General features: G+C 59.2%; 2 protein-coding genes and 1 pseudogene across 2 annotated transcripts; 2 read left to right on the top strand and 1 right to left on the bottom strand.

Moving 5' to 3' along the window:
* The first annotated feature begins 3,002 nt into the window (after positions 1–3,002).
* LOC128775763 (U6 spliceosomal RNA) lies at positions 3,003–3,101 on the top strand (annotated as a pseudogene).
* Positions 3,102–4,690: 1,589 nt separating this feature from the next.
* On the bottom strand, positions 4,691–10,226 carry LOC109255965 (translation initiation factor IF-2-like). The gene is made up of 2 exons (XM_053897515.1): positions 9,337–10,226; positions 4,691–5,574 (listed from the first exon to the last, which is right to left on the bottom strand). The coding sequence occupies exon 1, from the start codon at positions 10,224–10,226 to the stop codon at positions 9,573–9,575; it is 654 nt and encodes a 217-aa protein (XP_053753490.1). The 3' UTR covers positions 4,691–5,574; positions 9,337–9,572.
* Positions 10,142–18,449, top strand: TLE5 (TLE family member 5, transcriptional modulator). Its single transcript, XM_053897516.1, has 7 exons — positions 10,142–10,251; positions 11,374–11,471; positions 13,653–13,716; positions 15,077–15,121; positions 15,724–15,786; positions 17,152–17,226; positions 17,309–18,449. Exons 1-7 carry the CDS (start codon positions 10,225–10,227, stop codon positions 17,528–17,530), a joined length of 594 nt encoding a protein of 197 aa, XP_053753491.1. The 5' UTR covers positions 10,142–10,224; the 3' UTR covers positions 17,531–18,449.
* Positions 18,450–19,353: the final 904 nt, after the last annotated feature.

Genomic DNA, 19,353 nt, shown 5'->3' with positions numbered 1-19,353 from the left:
AATTTATTATATTTTATTATATAATATTAATATAATATTAATATATTATTAATATTAATATATTATATTGTATTATTATAATAAAATATTATTATATTATATTGTATTGTATTTATTATATTTTAATAGTATATAATAATTTTATATAATTTTTATATAATTATTTTAATAATATATAATATATTAAATATATTATATTTATTATATTTATTATATAATATTAATATATAATATTAATGCATATTGTTAATATTAATATATTATATTATTATAATAAAATAAATATTATTAAATAAACATTAAAAAATTTTTTTAATAAAAAATGGTTGAAACCTTAAACTTTTGTTGATCCCGTCGTCTGCTCCCAGACGTTTGTTTCTACTTGGGCTATTATACAGACTTCTGCTATCAACGTGGGGGCGCTGGGGTCTGTGGGGGTCCCCGCTTTCAAATCTCTCGGGTCCGTACCCAGCGGTGGATGTGCCCGGTCAGCCGGTGACCCTCTGTGTAAGTCTTTAAGGACTGCCGGGGTGATGTCCCCAGTGGCCGCCCCGGTTCCTGCACATCCTCAGCCCCGCTGGTGTTTTCCACTCGTTCACGATAACCGTCCCAGTGGGTGTGAAGGGGCGTCTGGCTGAGGTTTCGATTTGCATTTCCCTGACGGCCAGGGGGGTGGGGCATCTTTTCATGCGCTTCTCGGCCGGCCGTTCGCGGGTCACCTCTGGAGCCGGGTGCGTTCAAGTCCTTTGCCCGTTCTTGCACGCGGTGCTTTATTTTGTGTTGTTGAATTGTGGGAGTTCTTTATATATGCTGGACAATGGAGTCTTCTCAGGATTTGCAGCCGTTTTCTCCCATTCTGTGAATTGTCTTTTTATTCTCTCGATGGTGCTTAATTTCCATGAAGTCCCGCGTGTCTGATTTTCCCCTCCTTGGCTAACTTTTGAGGGCGTTTCACTGAGTTCTCAAACCGGATTTGTCCGTGCCCCCGGCACCGTCTGCCAGGCCGGCTGGCTTCCAGGATGGCTCTACCCTCCGTCCCTGCCACCTCCCCCCCAACCCACCCCGGTAGCCCGGTCAGTGGTGATCGGAATCTCCTTCAGACCCAGCCCCTTCCCTCCTCGCCAAGCCCCCACCCCGGTCTAGTGCCTCTCTGCTCTCCAGGTCGCTTTTCCTGCCTGGCCAGCATGTCCACTAAGCAGTGCCCAGGGCTGACGACAGTTTAGGGGCCTGTGAAAATGTTTTCATTCCCTCTAGAATCAGAAGAAAACAGTGACTACAATAACCACGAACAGATCATCGTATTTCCACCCTGGATTATATCAGTGTGTATACCAATGCCATCATAAAATATACCCTTTAATGTTGTTGGCGGAGGAAGGAACCCACAAAAGTCAGGAGGCCACCCTGCATCCTGCTGACTGGAAGGAGCCAGAGGGAGGTCTCCAAAGCCAAATGGGACCGTGTTGCCCTCTTGTGATACCTGAAAACCTTCCGTGGCTCCCCAGCAGCCCCAGATGAAGGCGGAGTCCAAGCACCTGGGTGGTCTGTCCCCTCCCTCTCCCTGCCTCGTCCCCTCCCCTCCAGCTTCTCCCGCTGCCTCCGGGCCTTGGCACAAGCTGTCTTCTCCACCTGAGCACTTGTCACCTAGGTAACCCCCACCCCCTTCACTTTGGGGGAAGCCCTCTGACCTTCCAGCCCCCAGCCAAGGTCGGTTCCATTGTTAAAAGCTCTCCTGGAAAGAAACCCCCCACCCCTCTTCTCTCAATTTGCCATTTGGCTCTTATCAGAGACCGCAAAGCCCCAGCACGGCCGCCGACATCCGGAGGTCACTGTCTGTGGGGCATCCCTGGCCCCCACCCATTCCAGACGGGGAGCAGTGTCCCGGTGTGACAGCCACAGATGTCCCCTGATGTTGCCAAACGTCCCCTGGAGGCAGAATCGCCCTGGCTGGGAAGGGCCTCATTAGAGTGGTAATCAGATAAATGCCCGCCTCCTGCGCCGAGCTGCTCAAGGCCGCTGCCTGCCCTTCCTGGGGCTCCAGGGCTCCGCACAGGCCACGTGCTCCAGGAACGAACAGGCCACGTGTTCCAGTAGAACTATACCGTGGGCCGAATCGTGTCCCCCCAATTCCTGTGGGGCGGCCCTGACCCCAGTGTGGTTGCATCTGGAGGTGGGGCTTGGAGGAGGTAATCAGGTGAGTGAGGGCCCGATCTGAGAGCACTTGGTGGCCTTGTGATAAGGGGAGCTGCAGGCCTGGAGGAAAGCGCCCCCCACCCCCCCACCCCCATCCCCGGAGGACACAGCCGGCCAGCAGCTGTTTGCAAGCCGGGGAGAGAGCTCCCCACCAGACCTCATCTGCCAGCACCTTGATCTTGGACTTCCCAGCCTCGGAACTGTGAGAAATAGGGGTTATGCTTCATAAGCGGCCCAACCGTGTGCTGTCTGGTCACGGCAGCCCCGGGCTGACCAAGCTGCGTCCTGCTTTGCCTGGGCAGCGCAGTCCTGAGGAAAACGACCCTCACCTTCACAGCAAGTAGGATTTACTGAGCACCTACTGTGTGGCAAGCTCTGTGCAGGGAGTAAGAGCCTACATCCCGGCCTTGTGGAGCCGACTTCCTAGAGACAATAAACACATAAAGGAAAATATAAAGGCAGAGGTGTCCCTATAAAGAAAAACGGGGAAAGGTGAGGGAATGGACGTGGGGCTATTTTAGGGCCCAAGGCGGCCTGTGTGAGGGAGTGATTCCTGAGCTGAGACCTGCAGGAAGTAAGGGATGGGCCAGGAGATTTCCAGAGGGAGAGCCTCCCAGGCAGGGGGCACAGCCTGTGCAAAGGCCCTGGGGCAGGACCGGGTCTGGCGTGTTGGAGGAACCGAGCTGGAGCAGACCAAACGAGGGGGAGAGAGGGAGGAGGGGAGGGCAGGGAGGGGAGGGGGCAGGTCATGCTAGGCCTTGGGGGCCACGGGGAGGACTTTGGGTCTCATGGACACTACATTAGGGCACTCGCTTCCTCAGCATATACACTTAAGTTGGGACGATACAGAGAAGATTCGGCCCCTGTACAAGGACAACACACAAAGTCATGCAATGTTCCAGATTCTTACAAATTTAAGCCAAAAGTTATAGGTTTCTTTATTTTTCACTAAACAGGCAATTGAAATACATAGTACAATGAAAGGGACGGCATAAATATTCAATTTCGTTTTCCACCTATGGGAATCTCACAATAAAATCCTAGTTATTTTGTACAAAGAAAAAAGAAGTAATAAGGGTATTAGGGAGGGGGCGCCTGGGTGGCGCATTTGGACTGGGCTGGGTCCGGGTCATGGACTTGGGCTTGGGCTTGGGCTCAGGTCATGATCTCGCGGTTTGTGGGTTCGAGCCCCGCGTCGGGCTCTGTGCTGACGATGAGCCTGCTTGAGATTCTGTCTCTCTGCCCTTTCTCTGCTCCTTCCCCACTTATGCTTTCTCTCTCTCTCTCTCTCTCTTTTTCAGTTTAAGTAAACTTAAAAAAAAAATTTTAATGTGTTAGGAAATCCAGGGAGGCTCTTTCCCAGGGAGGGACACCACCTCATCTCTGTCTTCAAAACTCTCCCCCTGAACCTGGGGGAAAACTCGCCCCCTGAACCGGGCAAGAAAACAAAACAAAACAAAACTCTTCCCCTGAACCTGGTTCCCCTGCTGGAGAAGGAGATAAACTATGGGAAGAGGGAAGGAATAAATCCTGGGGTGCCGGAATGGGATCGGAGGGGTCAGGGGGACTCACAGTGCCCAAGAGAGACAGCTGAGAGGTAAGACAGATATACAGCTGAGAGACAGACGACCAATAGATCATAGATAACAGGATAGACAGACAGCTGGATAGATGATGCAGAAACACACGATAGATAATACATAAGCTCAATGGATGTCAATCAGTAGATTGACAGATTATAGATTTAGATGCACACACGTGAATATTAGTGTGTGTGTGTGTGTGTGTGTGTGTGTGTGTGTGTTTCTCTCGCTGGAAGGGTCTGGGAACAGCAAATCCCAGAAGTCTGAACACATCCGGCAGCCTGTTCTTGGATCCCAAATATCACTCCCGTTCCAAAGGAACCAGGCTCCCCGGAGAGACAGCTGAGACCAGGAGCAGGGCCCGGAGGACAGGTGGGCTTGGATGGTCTGGTGGGGCCAGACAGAAGGCTCAGAGAGGGGGACGGCCATTTCAAATGACACAGGGCCGCCTCAGGAGGCTCCTGAATGGGGGACGAATTCGGGGACCGCTTGATTCTGGGTACATTTGTGAAGCTGGGCCCAGTGAGGTCACTCGTGGATCATAACAGCCTATCTGTGTTTGTTACTTAATTCACGTCTCGCTCCCCTGCTGGAGTGTGAGGTCAGGGTCTGAGTGGGTCACTCTATCCCTAGGATGTAGACGGGGGTCAGACACACAGGGGGTGCCTACTAAATGCTTGTGGAGTGGCTGAGCTCTGGGGATGAAGAAGGCAGATACGTAAGTGACAGAAGCTGCCCTCGCCTTCCAGGGCCTCACCTGCAACATGGAGGAAATAATTACCACGCCATTCGTTCATTCCAGAAATACCTAAAATACTTTTTGCCGGACCCCAGGCCCCAGCTCTGTGCTGGGACAGCACGGCAAATAAGATAGGACGGGGCTGAAGGACAACACAGACGGCCATAGCTCAACGTGATCTTTCCGGCACCATACGTGCCCCTTAAAGTAATAACAAAGCAGGGTGATACAATACAGACTGATTTCAGCGTTGGTTTGTTTTTCCTGGTGGGAAAGAAGAGGCCAGAGAAGGCCTGCCAGCCAGCGCATGTCATGTGATCCAAGCCCGGCCAATCGGAGGATCCCAGCAGACCAAGCACCTTGCATCCAGGTGGCCTGTGCCAGCAGCGGGTACAAAGTGCTTTTCCGGGTCTGTCTTGGGGGGATCCTTGCAACCCGTCCGTCCATCCGTTCGTTGCTTTGTTCATTCATCCATTCAGCATTTGTCCAGCACTTAGGGCGAGGCAGGCACCGTTCTAGGCGCTGGGGATCCAGCAGTGAAGGCGGCAGACGAAAACCCCTGCCTCCGGGAGCTGACATTCCGGTGGTTAATTCTAGAGAGTCCACAAAAGCAACGCGTCGCACACTTCCTGTGTCCAACAGCGAGGAGTCCTCCAGCTGGGAGAAAACGTTGAGCTGTTAGCGGTTTGGGGAAGGGGGCCCGGGAGCAAGGGCACGCCGCCACAGGACTGGCAAGGGGCGGGGGGAACAGGTGCGGCGGGCAGCGCGTGCAGGACTGGATCCCGTTCTTAGGAAAATTTCGAAATGTCGCCCGTCACGGAAATTGTTTCATTGATTTCGGTTTGTTCAAATATCGCCTTATGCAAATCAAGACTGCAACGAGACACCGCTTTTCACCCACCAGAATGGTTACTGAGTGTTCTTTTTTCCGAAAGGGACAAGAGCGAGTGTTGGCAGAGACGTGGAGAAGTCGACAGCCTCGCGCACGGCTGGCGGGGAGGGACGCGGTGGGGGGGACGTGACATGGGGCAGCGCCGCGGGGAAACAGTTGAGCGGCTCCTGAGAAATGAAACACAGAACTACCGTGGTGACCCAGCACTTCCACTTCTGGGGATCCAAGACTCACGCACAAGCGTGCACAACAGCAAGATTGACAAGAGCCAAAAAGGGGAATCACCCCGACCGTCCATCAGGGGACACACGGATGCAAGCATGTGGTCCGTCCGGGCACGCACACGTCCCTCGGCCACCAACAGGAGCGAGGCGCCCGCACCCGCCACCCCGAGGATGGACCCTGAACACACACGACGCTCAGGGAGGGAACCAGGCACGAGAGGCCGCACGGGCCGTGAGTCCACGTGTGTGAAACGTCCCGAACAGTCTCATCCACGGACAGGAAGGCGGTTCGTGGGGACAGGGGGCTGAGGCATGGGGATGGGGAGTGACTGCTGATGGGCACAGGGCTCCTTTTTTGAAAGCGACAGAATGTTCCGGAACTAAAGGTGATCATTGTACAACGTGGCGAATGGATTAAATGTCTCCCGTGGTAAATTTTACGTATCTTTTACCACAATGCAAAAAAAAAAAAAAAAAAGGTTGCATGAAAATAGTGTTTAGCATGTAGACTGAGATTTTTGGTGCCCCCTTAAATTTTATGCCTGAAGAAAGTGCCTCACTCAAAAGTGCACTTGTCCTAGTCCCAGCCCTGCCAGAATTAAATAGGGAAGTCACAATGAGGCCTCATTGAGAAGGTGACCTTTAAGCCAAGGCTGGAAAGAAAGGAAAGAATTAGCCAAAGTGGCATTTGGGGATGAGTATCCCAGGCAGAGGAAGTTGCCCATGCAAAGGTCCGGGGGCAGGACCGGGCCGGGTGTGTTGGGGCCCATGTGGCTGCAGCAGAGGGAGTGAGGGGGAGAGAGGGCGGAGGGCAGGGCAGGTAGGGGATGCTACGGTTCGAGCAGGGCCTTGGGGGCCGTGGGGAGGACTCGGCTTTTACCCCAGGGAGATGGGAGCTCTGGAGGGCTCTGGGCAGAGGAAACGCAGGACTTGAGCCAAGTTTTTAAAGCCTGTTAGCTCTGCAAGGGGAGGGATTTCCATCCCCCCCCGTCAGCACCATAAACCTCCACTTAGAATCCCACTTGGCCCACAGTAGGTGCAGTAGAGACTTACTGAGGGAGTGAATGAATACCAGCTCCATGTGGGGGGGGTGAGGGTGCAAAGTAGGCAAGTCACCCTGTCCCAAGTCACGTGGCCAGGTTCGGGCAGGCCAAGGGCTCAAACCCGGAGCTGGGCAGCGGAGGCCCCGGCTCCACCAGCCTTACCGGAGGGAGGTCCAGGGCTGAGCCCGCGGTGGCCACCTGTTTCCTCCCCCGCCTGTGATTAATGGCCCTGCAGCCCATCCATCATGCACCAGCCAGTGCCTGGCTCTGCCCCGGAGGCCGCGGGGCCCAGCGCTCATTTGTAAGCAGGCTGAGAGGCTGGTCTCAGACGGTTGGATCCATGAGACAGATAGATCCCTGCTCCGACCTACCCCCCCAGATGTGGCCCTGATACCCGCCCCCCACCCTGGAACAGAGGAAACACCAGGATGCCGGTGCAGAGGCGGGGATGGGTGGGACCGGAGGATGCCCCCCATTGTAAGATCCTCGGAAGCCCCAATCCTTCCAGATTAATTAGACAGTCAAGACTGTTCCGTCCTGAACACTCTCCCTGCCTTTCCCGCACCTGCTACTCCTCCGCGCAGGGCCTGTCCCCCCCTCCAGCCTTACTATGGGCACCCCACCTCGTCTCCCGGCCTCCCACCCTGTCCCCCACTCGGCCACCCAGCACACGGCCTTCCAGGGCTTCTCAGCTGGGGACGATCTGACCCCTGGGGACGCTCAGCGACTGCCCACACTTCTGCTTGTCAACACTGGGCAGATGGGGGTGCTCCTGGCACCACACGGGGCGCCCAGGAGGGGCCCTCGCAGACAACGATCCAGGCCGGCATGGCAAGGGTGCAGAGGCTGGCTGAGAAACCCTGCTGTAAAGCTTCCCATGGCTCCCTGGTGCCCTCTGGGTAAAATGCCTACCCCTCAGTCCAGAATGTGGGGTTCTGCTTCCTCAAGCCTCCTGGGCCCCCTCCGGCCTATGCCACCGTGCCCCGCCTCCACGTCCCACCTGGAGAGGCAGTGACTGCACAGTGGTTAAAGGCCCGGGTACTTGGCTTCACATCCTGGCCCTGCCATCGTCTCGCTGGGTGATTTTGACCAGGTGACCTCAACCTCTTGGTGCCTTCATTTCCCCAGCTTTCCAATGTCATAATACCTAAGGTCAAAGTGCTTTAAGCAGAGCCTGGTACATAGTGCAAAACATAGACAGGTGGACTGGTTGGTTTTTGTTCATGGTCTGGGACATGATTCTGGGCCTCTCCACCTGCTGGAAGGCCCAGCCCTGACCCCACCGGACTTGGGGTCTCTGCATCCAGCTCTGACCCTGCCAGCCACATCTGGGGTCTGCTAAAATGGGAGTGTTGGGTCCCCAAATGCCCGAGTATTGGGATGTGCCTACCCAGGGCAGGCTCAGCCCCAGGGGGCTTCCCAAGGGAGAGGGCGCCTGGTGTGTGGCTCATGCTGTCCCATGGGACCCGGCCCTCGGCTTAATGCTCTGTTGTCAACATCCTGAAACGCCTACATTCCTAATCATTTTTCAGCAAGAGGCCTGCATTTTCATCATGCTCCGCCTGAAAATTCTATAGGCCGCCTCCATCGGGGACTCTGATTGCATTTGTGGGGTCCACGGACTCCAGAACCTGATAGGAATGTGGAAGAAGCTTTCCAAACATTTGTTCCTTTTTTCCTACAGGATTGGGACTAGGGGGACCCACGTCTTCCTAACTCATCTCCGGCCCCATCAGATGCTGTCTTTATTTAACGCACTGACATTCTGCTCACCGTGAATATTTTTGGCATTAATTTTTATTTTAAAAGATACCGTCTTAAAGTATTGTTTATCTCGAAGGGCTTTGGGGGAGGGCAGGAAGAGGCCTTACGTTTTGCTTTTTCATCTCATACTGGTCTGGCCTTTTCTTCTGCCCCGGAAAGGTGTCTGGGATCCTGACCCTCCATTTTACAGACTGGGAAAACCCAAGGCCCAAAAAAGTACCAAATAACCAGAGGCGAGCTGCAGAGTTGATTCTGGTAGTGGTGGCGGTGATTAAGAGCCTGTATTTAGCACTTGCCGGATTAGTGGGGTATTATTTCACTAGCTTCTTTGGGGCCTGTTCTCCACAGCAAGTGAGATCCTATCAAAATCCCAGCTAGGCCGGCCCTGATGGGGCCAGGGCTCCAGCCTCCCTGCCTCCCCGGGAGTAAAAGCCCAACTCCTCCCAGCAGCCTCCAAGGCCCTGCACCATCTGGAATGCTCCTGGCACCAGCTACAGAATTTGCATGGCCCAACTATAGAACAACACCGCGAGACCCCCTTGTTCGAAAACGATGAGGAGTTTCCAGGCCACAACAGCAGGTCACGAACCCAAGCGCAGGCCCTTCTGAGTGCAGGGCCCCTGTGTGAATGCATGAAGTCGCCTGCCCTGCCTCCCTGCCCTCCTTCCCTGCCCTGCTTCTCAGTACCAGGCTCGCTCGCTGCCTCAGGGCCTTTGCACTTGTTATTCCTGCCTCCTGGAGTAAGCTGCCAGCCTCCATCCCTGCCGGCTCCCCCGCTCTCACCTTCAGGTCCTCTCTGTGGTTAAGGAGGCCTCTCTGACCTTCCCCTGTTTGAAAATCGCACCTTCCTGGCCCTCCCCGCTGCCGCTTCATTTGCTCCATAGCCCTTACCACCGACCGACGTGCCAGGGATTCTGGCTCGCGCGCTCGTCTGTCTCATGTCATCGCCACCAGGGCCGGGACTTCGTGCCCCGCCACCCCCACCCCCGGGTCTCGGAGCAGGGCCTGGCACACAGTAGGCGCTCAATAAACGTGCGCCGAAGGAATGGCTCCCATGAGGTCGGCGGGATCACCGCGGCCTTTCTACAGAAGAGGAAACCGAGGCTCGGAGAGAAAACAGTCAGTGAGCCAAGGTTACAGAGCACGTCCCTGGCACGCGTCCAGGTCGCGCCATGACAGAGCCGGCGGTTTAGATGGGGGCGGCCGGGCCCTTTCTCCGCCAGATGGGGAAACCGAGGCCCGGCGGCGGCGGCGGCGGCGGCCAGGGCCACCCCGCCGGGAGGGGCCGCGGCCCGGGGCGGGGCGCGCCGGGCCCAAGGTCACCGCGCCGGCCGGCCGGGGAGGCGGGCTGGGTGGGGATCCGCAGGCCTCCCCGGGCGCGCGCCCCCCTCGGCGGCGCGCACGGGGCCCGGGAAGCAGCAGCGGCGGCGGCGGCGGCGGCGGCAGCAGGTGGAGCCGGAGCCTCCGCGCAGCCGAGGCCGCGGCCACTGCCGGCGTCGCCGCCATTAGACAATAGGAGCGGCGGCCGGGCGTGCGGGGAGGCGGGCGGCGGGGAGGGGCGGGGAGGGGCGCCGGGCGCGCAGGAAGCGGGGCCCGGGGCGCGCCGGGGCCGGGCGCGCGGGGAGGGGGCGCAGGAAGCGGGCGAGGCCGGGCGCGGGAGGCGGCGGCGGCGGCCCCGGGAGCTGCCGATCGGCGCCGGGACAAAGGCGCGGCCGCCCGGCGCCCCGAGCCGCCCGAGCCGGGGCGCACAGCCGGGGCGCAGCCCGCGCCCCCCGCCGCGACTGACATGATGTTTCCACAAAGCAGGCATTCGGTAAGCGGGGCCCGCCGGCCCGGCGCCCCCCCACCCCCGGGTCCGGGCCCGGCATCCCCCTAGGTCCGCGCCTGGAACCCCCAGTTCTCAGCCGGGCCATTCCCCCCCCCCCCCCACCCACTCCGGTCCGGGCCGCGCGCACCTCCCCCAGGTCGGCGCCTGGCACCCCAGTTCCCAGCCGGGCCGTTCCCCCCCCCCCCTCCGCTCCGGCTCGCGGCTCGGCGCCTCCCCCCCCACCCCAACTCCTGGGCCGGGTCCCCTACAGCTCCCGGCCCAGCGCTACTCCCCCGCCCCCATCGCCGCCAGCCCCCGGGCTCCCCCCCATCCCCCGTAGGTCCCGGTCCCTCTCCCAGCTCCCAGCCCAGATCCCCCCCCTCCACCCCCAGTTCCCAGGCCCGGTCCCCTCCAGCTCGCGGCCCGGATTCCCCCTCCCCCAGCCCCTGAGGCATGCTTCCCGCCCCCCCCCCCCCCCCCCCGCCAGGCAGGCAGGGCCTTGGGGCGGCCTTGGCCTCGGGCCTGGGGCTCCCCGGGAGCCCCACCGGGCACCTCTAACACCGGGGCTGCTTTTGGGGCCTAGGAGTGGGGGGAGATCCGAGGCGCACCCCTCCCGGAAGAGCGCAGCCGGGAGGAAGGGTGCTGGGAATCTGGGGTGGAGGGCCCCCCGCCGGGTGATTTCGGGCGCTGGGAGAGGCCCCTTCCCCAAGGGGACTTTGCGGGGAGGCCTTGCTCCCCCACCAACTTGGGGAGGGGCACTCCAGGACACGTTCTCCCCCCATCGCAGAGGCAGTTGGGGCTCTCGGATGTGCACCCCCCTCCGGCGCTGTGGAGGGGCGGTAGAGGGCGCACGCTGCCCCCCACCAAGGGCGGACCTTAAAACGCACCCCCACAGCCTGGGGGTGGCGGGGAACGAGGCGGCTCGGGCGCACCCACCCCCTCGCCTTCCCCCGGGAGAGGCGGGGGCAGGAAGCGAGGGCGGGGGCCGCGCCAGGGGCTGTAAACACGAGCCCGGGAAGTGGGGCGAGGGGGGGGGGCGCGCTGCAGCTGCGCCGCCGCCGGCCGCCCGCCGCCTCGGGGGTCGCCCCGCCCCGCCCGGCCCTGACCCGGGCCGCCCCCTCCCCACAGGGCTCCTCTCACCTACCCCAGCAACTCAAATTCACCACCTCGGACTCCTGCGACCGCATCAAGGATGAGTTTCAGCTGCTGCAGGCTCAGTATCACAGGTGAGCTGGGGGCCAGGGGCCCTGCGGGGGGGGGATGATGGACACCCCTAGAGGGGAGGTTGCGGCCCCTACTGTATACGTAGGCTTGAGAAAATGTAGGTAGAGGGTGTCCTTTCATGTGGTAGGCGCTGTCGTGAACACTTTTCCAATATTAAACTCCCCTAGACTTCAAAACAGCCCATTTCGCAGGTAAGTAGACGGAGGCACAAAAAGTTAAGTTATGTGCCCGGAGCCGCGACAACCTGCCTGGCTTCAGAGCCTCTCTCCCCACGCCCACCCCCACCCCCACCCCCATTGGGTAGAAGACCTCCCAAGAAGTTGGAGATGGCCTTCCACTTAAACAGGTTTAAGCCCAGAGAAGTTAAGAGATTTTCTGGGGATGCCCAGCAAGGAAGTGGCACACAGACACTTGCACCCAGTCCCTGGGCTGAAGAATGCGAGCCCTCAGGGCTGTGTTACCGAGTGTGGGGCTTTGCCTGGGAATCAGAAGGGGGTCCTTGGTCACGAATCCCAGCGGGGCCTCGGGCCCTCTCTGGACCTCCGTTTACCCACACAAAAGCGATCTAAGAAGTTTCCTGGGTTTTCTTCAAGAAGAAAGGGAAATAGAGATATTTACAAAAATCTCACCTTTTGAGGGTACTTTCCACGCTCCCCGTGTGGTAAATACTCAACCTACATCCTCTTGTTTAATCTTCCCCCAGTGTCCTGTCGCTGGGCCCATTTTACAGATGAGGAAACTGAGGCACAGGCAGTTGAACTTTGTTCCATCCCCTGATGTGGAGAGTTTAGGGGCTCGGCTTGGCAGGTCTGGCTTTTATGAGCCCCCCCGGGGGGTCCTTCCCTCCCTGCCTGGCCCGAGCCCAGGAGTACTGGGCCTGGTCCAGTCCCTTAGACTGGAGGTCACAGTACGGTCACAGTGCTGTGTGACCTCAGGCAATCCAGATGCCCTCTCTGAACTTTGGGATCTCCATCCACTGGACCTGGGTGTCTCTCTATACAATGAGGGGTCCTACCGTGTTGGGGGTACACACGGGATTTACCCGATCTCCAGGAAGGGCCAGAAATCCAGAGTTTGCAGTGGAAGTGCCTGATTTTTTTTTTTTTTTTTTTTTTTTAATGGCGTCAACAAATAGTTTTCTTAAAGAAAATGAGAGAAAACAAACTCACGGGGCCCCTAGCGTCACAGACTGTGGCCTGTGTCTGAACCTGGATGTACAAGGCAGTCAGTTTGGTGGAGGGAGACGCTAGGCCCCAAGAGACCGACATGCGTTTATTGGGTGCTTACTGTATAACAGGGGCTGTTCTAGAAGCTTTCCTTGTCTTAATCGGTTTCATTCTCCCCACCCCACCCTGGGAGGTTGGCACTTAACAGACGCAGAGACCAAGGCCCAGAGAGGTAGAGGGTCACACAGCGTCAAAGCAGCGGGGCCGAACTTTGAGTCCAGTCTGCCTGGCTCGAGTCAGCCGTCTGCCTTCTGCCTCTTTCTCTGCCCTCCTCGTTAGGGCTGGCGGCAAGTGGGCTTTGAGAAATGCTCTAAGCTCATCCTTGCGGGGAGAGCCTGAAAGAGGCCAGGGGCTCACCACCTCTGTCACCCAAAAGTGGAACTTGACTCCCCTAGTGAAATCAAGGCTTGTGAGAGGGGCCTGGCCGGTTCCCTTGGAGATTCCTTGCTGAGTCCAACCCAGCTCCCTGCCAGCCAGCCAGCCCTGCACCCTCTCTGCCCTTTTGTGGTTTCTGTTCCTTCCTCCCTGGCCGGATCGTTTTCCCCAGTGGTTGGGACTGTGGTCTCTGTAGCCAGCTTTCTGGCTGTGTGACCTTGATCCGCTTACTCAACCTCTCTGGGCATCCACTGCGTCATCCGTGGCACGAGGGTCGGCGCTAATATCACGGACTTCATCGAGTTTCTGGACGGGGAGAAGTTTCTCTGAGTCCCTGGCGGACCTGGGGTCAGGGTGTTTGTAATCCGTGTGCTTACCCAGGACTTTCTCTGCAGCCGTATCTCCCAGGCTGATTTCTTGATCCTTGGTTTACAGTCCGGGAGCCCGAGGCAACCAACCCCCTGCCCCATCTCCACAGAGGGGCGCGTCGTCCTGCCCCCACCAAAGCTCTGGGCGCCCCTGCACGGTGGTAGGGGGGACCTCAGCCCGGCCCCTGGCCCCTCCCTCCTTGTTCTGTTTCAGCCTGAAGCTCGAATGTGACAAGCTGGCCAGTGAAAAATCGGAGATGCAGCGTCATTACGTGATGGTAAGCTGGCCCCGGGTGGGCGGGCGGGGGCTGGTGGGGGGACCCCAGACCCTCCTCCGCCCCTGGCAGCTGCCTGACCCTGGCCGCCTCCTGCGGGACGTAGGAGGATTCGGGGTCTGCGCTCCATTCAGCCGGCCCCCGGGGCCTGGCTGAGTCCGCCTTGCCGGCCTGGCCGCCGGCCCAGGCGGTGGCCGAGGTGCCAAACCACCGGGTTGCAGCCTGGGCCTGCCAGGTCCCCCGGCTGTCCTTGGCAGCGGAGGAGGCGGCTGCTGTGAAAGCCAAAGCCAGGAACTGACGTGGGGGAGCAGCCTGATCCCTCCCTGCCCCCACAGTTTGGGCATCCCAGCGTTTAACCCCTCCTGGCCCGGGCTTCAGAAGGAGGACTGGGACTGGGGGGGGGGGGGGCAGGAAGCTGACATCCTTTGAGGTCCCAGGGAGGGAGGGGGTGACACTGCATTCTTTGCCTGACATCTGAGACCCTGCCTGTGCACGCTGCCAGAATCACTTGCCGAATCACTTGCCGGGATCCACACCCACCAGGTGGCAATTTCTACATCAAAAACCCCTGCGTTGGTCCAGCCCAGAGCCTGTTGGTCCAGCCCAGAGCCCGGCTCTCCCAGGCTACAGGGGAGGCAGAGGCAGATACTTACCCTCCTGGCCCCAGAGGGATGGGGCTGGGGCGGAGAGAGGGACCCAGGACTGGCGGGGGGCGGGGACGGTTCCAGAGAGGGGCACGCTGCCTAAGGAAGGCTGCACGGAGAACGGGGCATTGCGGCTCGGGTCTTGAAGAATGAGTAGGAGCTTTCTGGGCAGAGGAGAAACGTCCATGTCCTGGGAATGAACTTGGCTTCCCCTGCCCCACCCCCAGGGATGATGGGGAGCCATGAGGGACTTGAGGGGAGGGGAGGGGGCAGGGTCAGATCTGGGACGTGAGGAGGGGGGCTCCTGACCCCAGAGCCAGACCCAGCAGGCTTTGTTTATCCTGATTATTTATACCCAGGAAGGCAGACTTCCCGGGAGTCTGGGGCCACCCGCCGACAAGACACATAAAGATAAAAGATTAGGAGCCCTGGAATGTTTGTGTGCCGGAGAGGGGCTGGAAAATTATTCCAGAACCCAGGGGAGCCAGGCCAGGCTGGGGCCCTGAAGCCCCCTCCCAGCTCCCTCAAGTGCCCCCCCCCCCAGGGGCCTGGGCCCCTGCTCCGGGTCTGGGTGCCTCCTACATGCCTCTCCTCTCTCCTGCCTTCACACTCTCATCTGGCTGCCTCCTGCCCTCTCTGTCACTCCCCCATCTCTGTCTCTGGAGCCCCCCATCCTTTGCCCACCCCCCATTTCTCTCTCTCTCTCCCCCCCCCAATAGTACTACGAGATGTCCTACGGCTTGAACATCGAGATGCACAAGCAGGTACGCCCCCCGCCCCCCTTGAGCACCCCCAGGCAGGTGGGCCCGGCCCCTTGGCTATACACCAAGTCTGTCCTCCATACTGTTACTTCCAAGCCCTCTGTCTGCTCTTTCCTGGGGCCCCCTGGGAGGTTTATCTCCCTGAGGGGGAGGGGCAGAAACTTTCCCCCAACCTACCACCCCCCTGCCCCGTCGACCCCCCCTTTACAACAGTGGGGGAGGGTAACATGCCAGCGCACCGTGGACCCCCAAATTGCCCCTCACCCTGCAGCCTTGCTTTGGCCATCCGTGCCCTGAGGGGGGGTCATAAAAACAATGATGCTGGCCACCCCTCCCCTCCAAGCAGCCACTCCTTACCAGGCGCCGGCCATCATCTCAGGGCCCCCCGGCCCCCCGAGCCTGGTCCTGCGTCGTCACTGTCAGCGGCAGGGCCGGGAGCCAGCCTCGGATCCTACCTCTACCGCTGGTTGGGTGCCCATAGGCTTGAGGGGTTGATCTGACCCTGGGCCGAGCTGGCCTCTTAGCTAGAACCTCGCGGGCCTCCTGGGGCTGGTCTGCACCTGCCCCCGCCGCCCGCCCTGGACTGAACCCTCCGTGCGTTCCAGGCTGAAATCGTCAAGAGGCTGAATGGGATTTGTGCCCAGGTCCTACCCTACCTTTCCCAAGAGGTGAGTGACCCTCCACCCCCCAAGGGCTGCTGGGAGGAGGAAGTAGACAGACCGTCGACTTGCCCCAGGCCCTCCCCGCTGCAGCCCTCGGGCTGCCCCGACCACACACCTCCCCTCTCTGGACCTCCCAGACACCAGCCTGGCCGGCCGGTGCGGAAGAATCCCCAGGCTGGAGAGACCCCCGGGGGTGCAGGGCAGTGGAGGGAGGGGCCTCACCCTGCTGCAGAATTCCCAGCTGGAGTGAGTCATTTCACTGGGGAAAATGTCAGATATGCCCAAGACTGCACCAAGAGTTGTTCCTGCCTGTCCTGCTTCTGCCTCGGACCTTCCTGAGGTTTGTCTGCCAGGCCCCGCGGCCACCTCAGGCCACAACACCAGAAGCGTGTGTGTGTGTGTACGGGGAGGGCACTCAGCACACGTCCGCAGACGTGCACACAGACGTGCACAGACGCGACGCCCAGATACACGAGGCACACACATGCACGTGTGCACGCAGATGCACGTACGTGCAGCCACGCAGAGACCCACAGGTGGACGCGTGGACACACGCACGCGCCCCGGGGAACCAGGCACCGGGCTCTCACTTCTGCTTTTTGAGATTTTAAGACTCTTGGTGTGAGACCCGCTCCACATTCCCCGCCCCTGCCATTCCTGCCCTGCCAGGTTTTGCTGTCGATAATTCATTTCCTCTTTAAGGCCAGGCGATCTTGGGGCCCTTGGGGAACCTGCATGCCCAGGGACAGTTCCAGAAGGACACCGTGAAAACCCCAGAGAAAGGGGTTCTCGGGGCCTTGAAGACCTAGACTTGTGCTTTCCTCTCATGACGGGGGCTTCCTGGTAGGCAAGGCAGAAAGAGACGTTGGCAGATTCTGGCATCTGATGGCAGAAGACACGGACGTTCGGGGAGTGCTGGGGTGTGGAGGGGGCCGATTGCTCTGGGGAGGGATTGCGCTGAACCTAGACTCCTACTCCAGCACTGCCAGAATCCACCGGGCCTTCCTCAGCTATGGAAGGAGAGGGGCTTAGATTAGCAGATGTTCGACCGCAATCTGCAAGACCTTAGGATCGAGACTTGCCTGTACAGTTGGCCACGTTGTGCACTGTACATCTATTTCTTTGTAGGTGGCAGATTCAGGGTGTCTCTCAGACTCACCCAATGTTGTTTTCTTGGCTGAGGCTTGGTAAACAGAAGGGGATGGAGAGGGGTTTTCTGGGGGTCGAAAGCCATGCGGGTTGGGGGGGACGGTGCATGGTGCTGATAGCCTGGATGGGAGAGTGGCTTCTCTTGGGCTCTGTGCCCCAGAGCCCCACCTGAGATCAGGGTGCAGCACCTGGCTCCTCTCTGCCCCCCATTCCCCTTTCCAGCACCAACAGCAGGTCTTGGGAGCCATCGAGAGAGCTAAGCAGGTCACGGCTCCTGAGCTGAACTCCATCATCCGAGTACGTCTGGGTCTCGGGTGGGCGGGCAGGTGGGAGGGCAGGTGGGCCCGGCAGCTAACGCTCCCCTCCTTCTGCCCTGCAGCAGCAGCTCCAAGCCCATCAGCTGTCCCAGCTGCAGGCCCTGGCCCTGCCTCTGACCCCGCTGCCGGTGGGGCTGCAGCCGCCTTCGCTGCCGGCCGTCAGCGCGGGCACCGGCCTCCTCTCGCTGTCCGCGCTGGGCTCCCAGGCCCACCTCTCCAAGGAAGACAAGAACGGGCACGACGGGGACACCCACCAGGAGGATGACGGCGAGAAGTCGGATTAGTGGGCGGCCGGGATGGGGAGGGTGGGGGGACAGAGGGGAGACAGACAACGGAAGAGAGAGGAACGTTTAGCGCAAGACACAGTGTAGCTCGGGATTGGCTGAACTCGGTAGTATTTATGGTAGCCGCCTGCTGGGGCCCTAGCCCTGCCTGTGTGCCGCCCCTAGCTTCGCTCACACCCCCGGCCTCCCTCCTCCTCCTCCACCCCCCACCCCTGCAGCCTGAGTGGGTGAATACCTTGCTCATGCTCATTCCACACCGGAGGCAAGCTGAGGCCTGGAGGCACAAACGGGAAGCCAGGTCAGAGGAGAGCAAAGCCTCCAGAAGCCCCGCACCCCTGCACTTCCCCGTCCGCACATGCGCACCTGACGTCCGCCCGCAGGGCCCCTCAGGGCGCGCCCCCCAGCCTCTCACCCCGGCACTGCATGCAGACACCACGCTAGCTGCCCCTTCCTGCCCTGGGCACCCCCCCCCCTCCCGTCCTCCCCCCTCCCTCACCTCCTCTGCCCGTTCCGGAGCCCACGCCCACCTGTCCTCTCCCCTCGCCCCGCAGGAGAGGGGGCGGGGAGAGTGAGCTTAGCCAGGAGCAGGGGGAGGGGGGGCGGGCGTCCCAGAATTCCCTTTCTCCCCTTCCCGAATAAAGATGAGGGTACTCAAGTTGTCTTGGTTTTTATTTTATTTTTTTCCTTTTTCCAGTATACTAGCTTGTCTTTTAAGAAAAGGGATATTACGGGGGAAAAAAAAAAAGACAGAAAAATGTTTAAAAAAAAAAAACAAGCAACACCCACACCTGTGTCTGTATATAGCCTTTTAGACTGTCAGCTTTTGTTGTGCTCAGTCGTCTGATCGCTGCGGAGAAGTGACAATGCTGTGTCGAGGGTGGGCTTAGCTGTGCCTTTCAAATAAAGATGTGAGAAGGTTGGTCGCCTTGTTCCTGCCTCTGTGTTGCGGGCTGCCGCGGTGCCCCCCTTCCCAGGGGAGGAGGGGGTTCCCTCACGTCTGAGCTCCCTCCTTATGGGGGACGGGATAGCGAGAGTCCCGGGTGAGTCCGGCTTGTCCGTGTAAGTCTGTCTGCGGAACTTGGTGCATAGACCAGAGAGGGTCAGCTGGAAGATCTAAGTCACACAGCCACGCCCCGGTGCTGGAGGCTTAATGGAGCTGGTTTCTGATCACCAGGCCACAGGGCTCCTAAGTGGCATTCTTTTCCCTTAGAGACAGATTTCCAGACTGCGGGATCAATTGCCACTGCCCACGCGAAGACCCTTTTTCCAGAGCTGAGAACACAGACCCCCAGCTGAACGTGACCGGGCCAGGACCTCTTGAAGGTCCTCGAGCCACCCCCTGAGCGGGACCACCTGGGGGAGCCAGAAGGAAAGGAGGTTCCCAGAGTGCATCTGGCGCTTGGGCCAAGAGGCCCTCAGGCTGCCCACCCAGGATGTGGGGAGAAGCTAAGGGTGGGGCTGGGCGGGGCAGCCAAGGAGGGCTGGGGCGTAGAATTCCCACCCTCAGGGACCTGGGCACCCGGGGACTTTTCAAGTCCAAGAAATTCTCACCTGCCCCCCATCCAGTGGGTTCCCATGGGGGACCAAAGGCAGAGGGGAAGGCGGACTGCTCACCGCACAAGACATGGCTCATGTCCCTGAGCAAAGAGGAGACAGAGGAGTGGGGACAGGGACCGAGCCACCCAGGCGCCCCTGCACCCACTGCAGCCAGAGCACCTCTAAAAACGCCAGTGTGCTGGGGTCACTCCCCGCCTAACGTTTATCCTCGGGTTAAAAACCCAAACTCGGGCACCTGGGTGGCTCAGTTGGTTAAGCCACTGACT

This window comes from Panthera pardus, unplaced genomic scaffold (genome assembly GCF_024362965.1).
Source record: "Panthera pardus isolate Hobbes unplaced genomic scaffold, ASM2436296v1 HiC_scaffold_8, whole genome shotgun sequence".
NCBI classification, from domain to species: domain Eukaryota; kingdom Metazoa; phylum Chordata; class Mammalia; order Carnivora; family Felidae; genus Panthera; species Panthera pardus.
This window is presented reverse-complemented; position numbering and strand designations above follow the sequence as displayed.

What these genes read in the sequence shown, in the direction of transcription:
- TLE5 (XM_053897516.1), top strand. Translation starts at nt 10,225, where the DNA reads ATGATGTTTCCACAAAGCAGGCATTCG. An exon ending in TTCCACAAAGCAGGCATTCG is followed by an intron (nt 10,252 to 11,373) that starts GTAAGCGGGGCC and finishes CCCTCCCCACAG; the next exon opens with GGCTCCTCTCACCTACCCCA. An exon ending in TACCCTACCTTTCCCAAGAG is followed by an intron (nt 15,787 to 17,151) that starts GTGAGTGACCCT and finishes TCCCCTTTCCAG; the next exon opens with CACCAACAGCAGGTCTTGGG.
- LOC109255965 (XM_053897515.1), bottom strand. Translation starts at nt 10,226, where the DNA reads ATGTCAGTCGCGGCGGGGGGCGCGGGCTGCGCCCCGGCTGTGCGCCCC.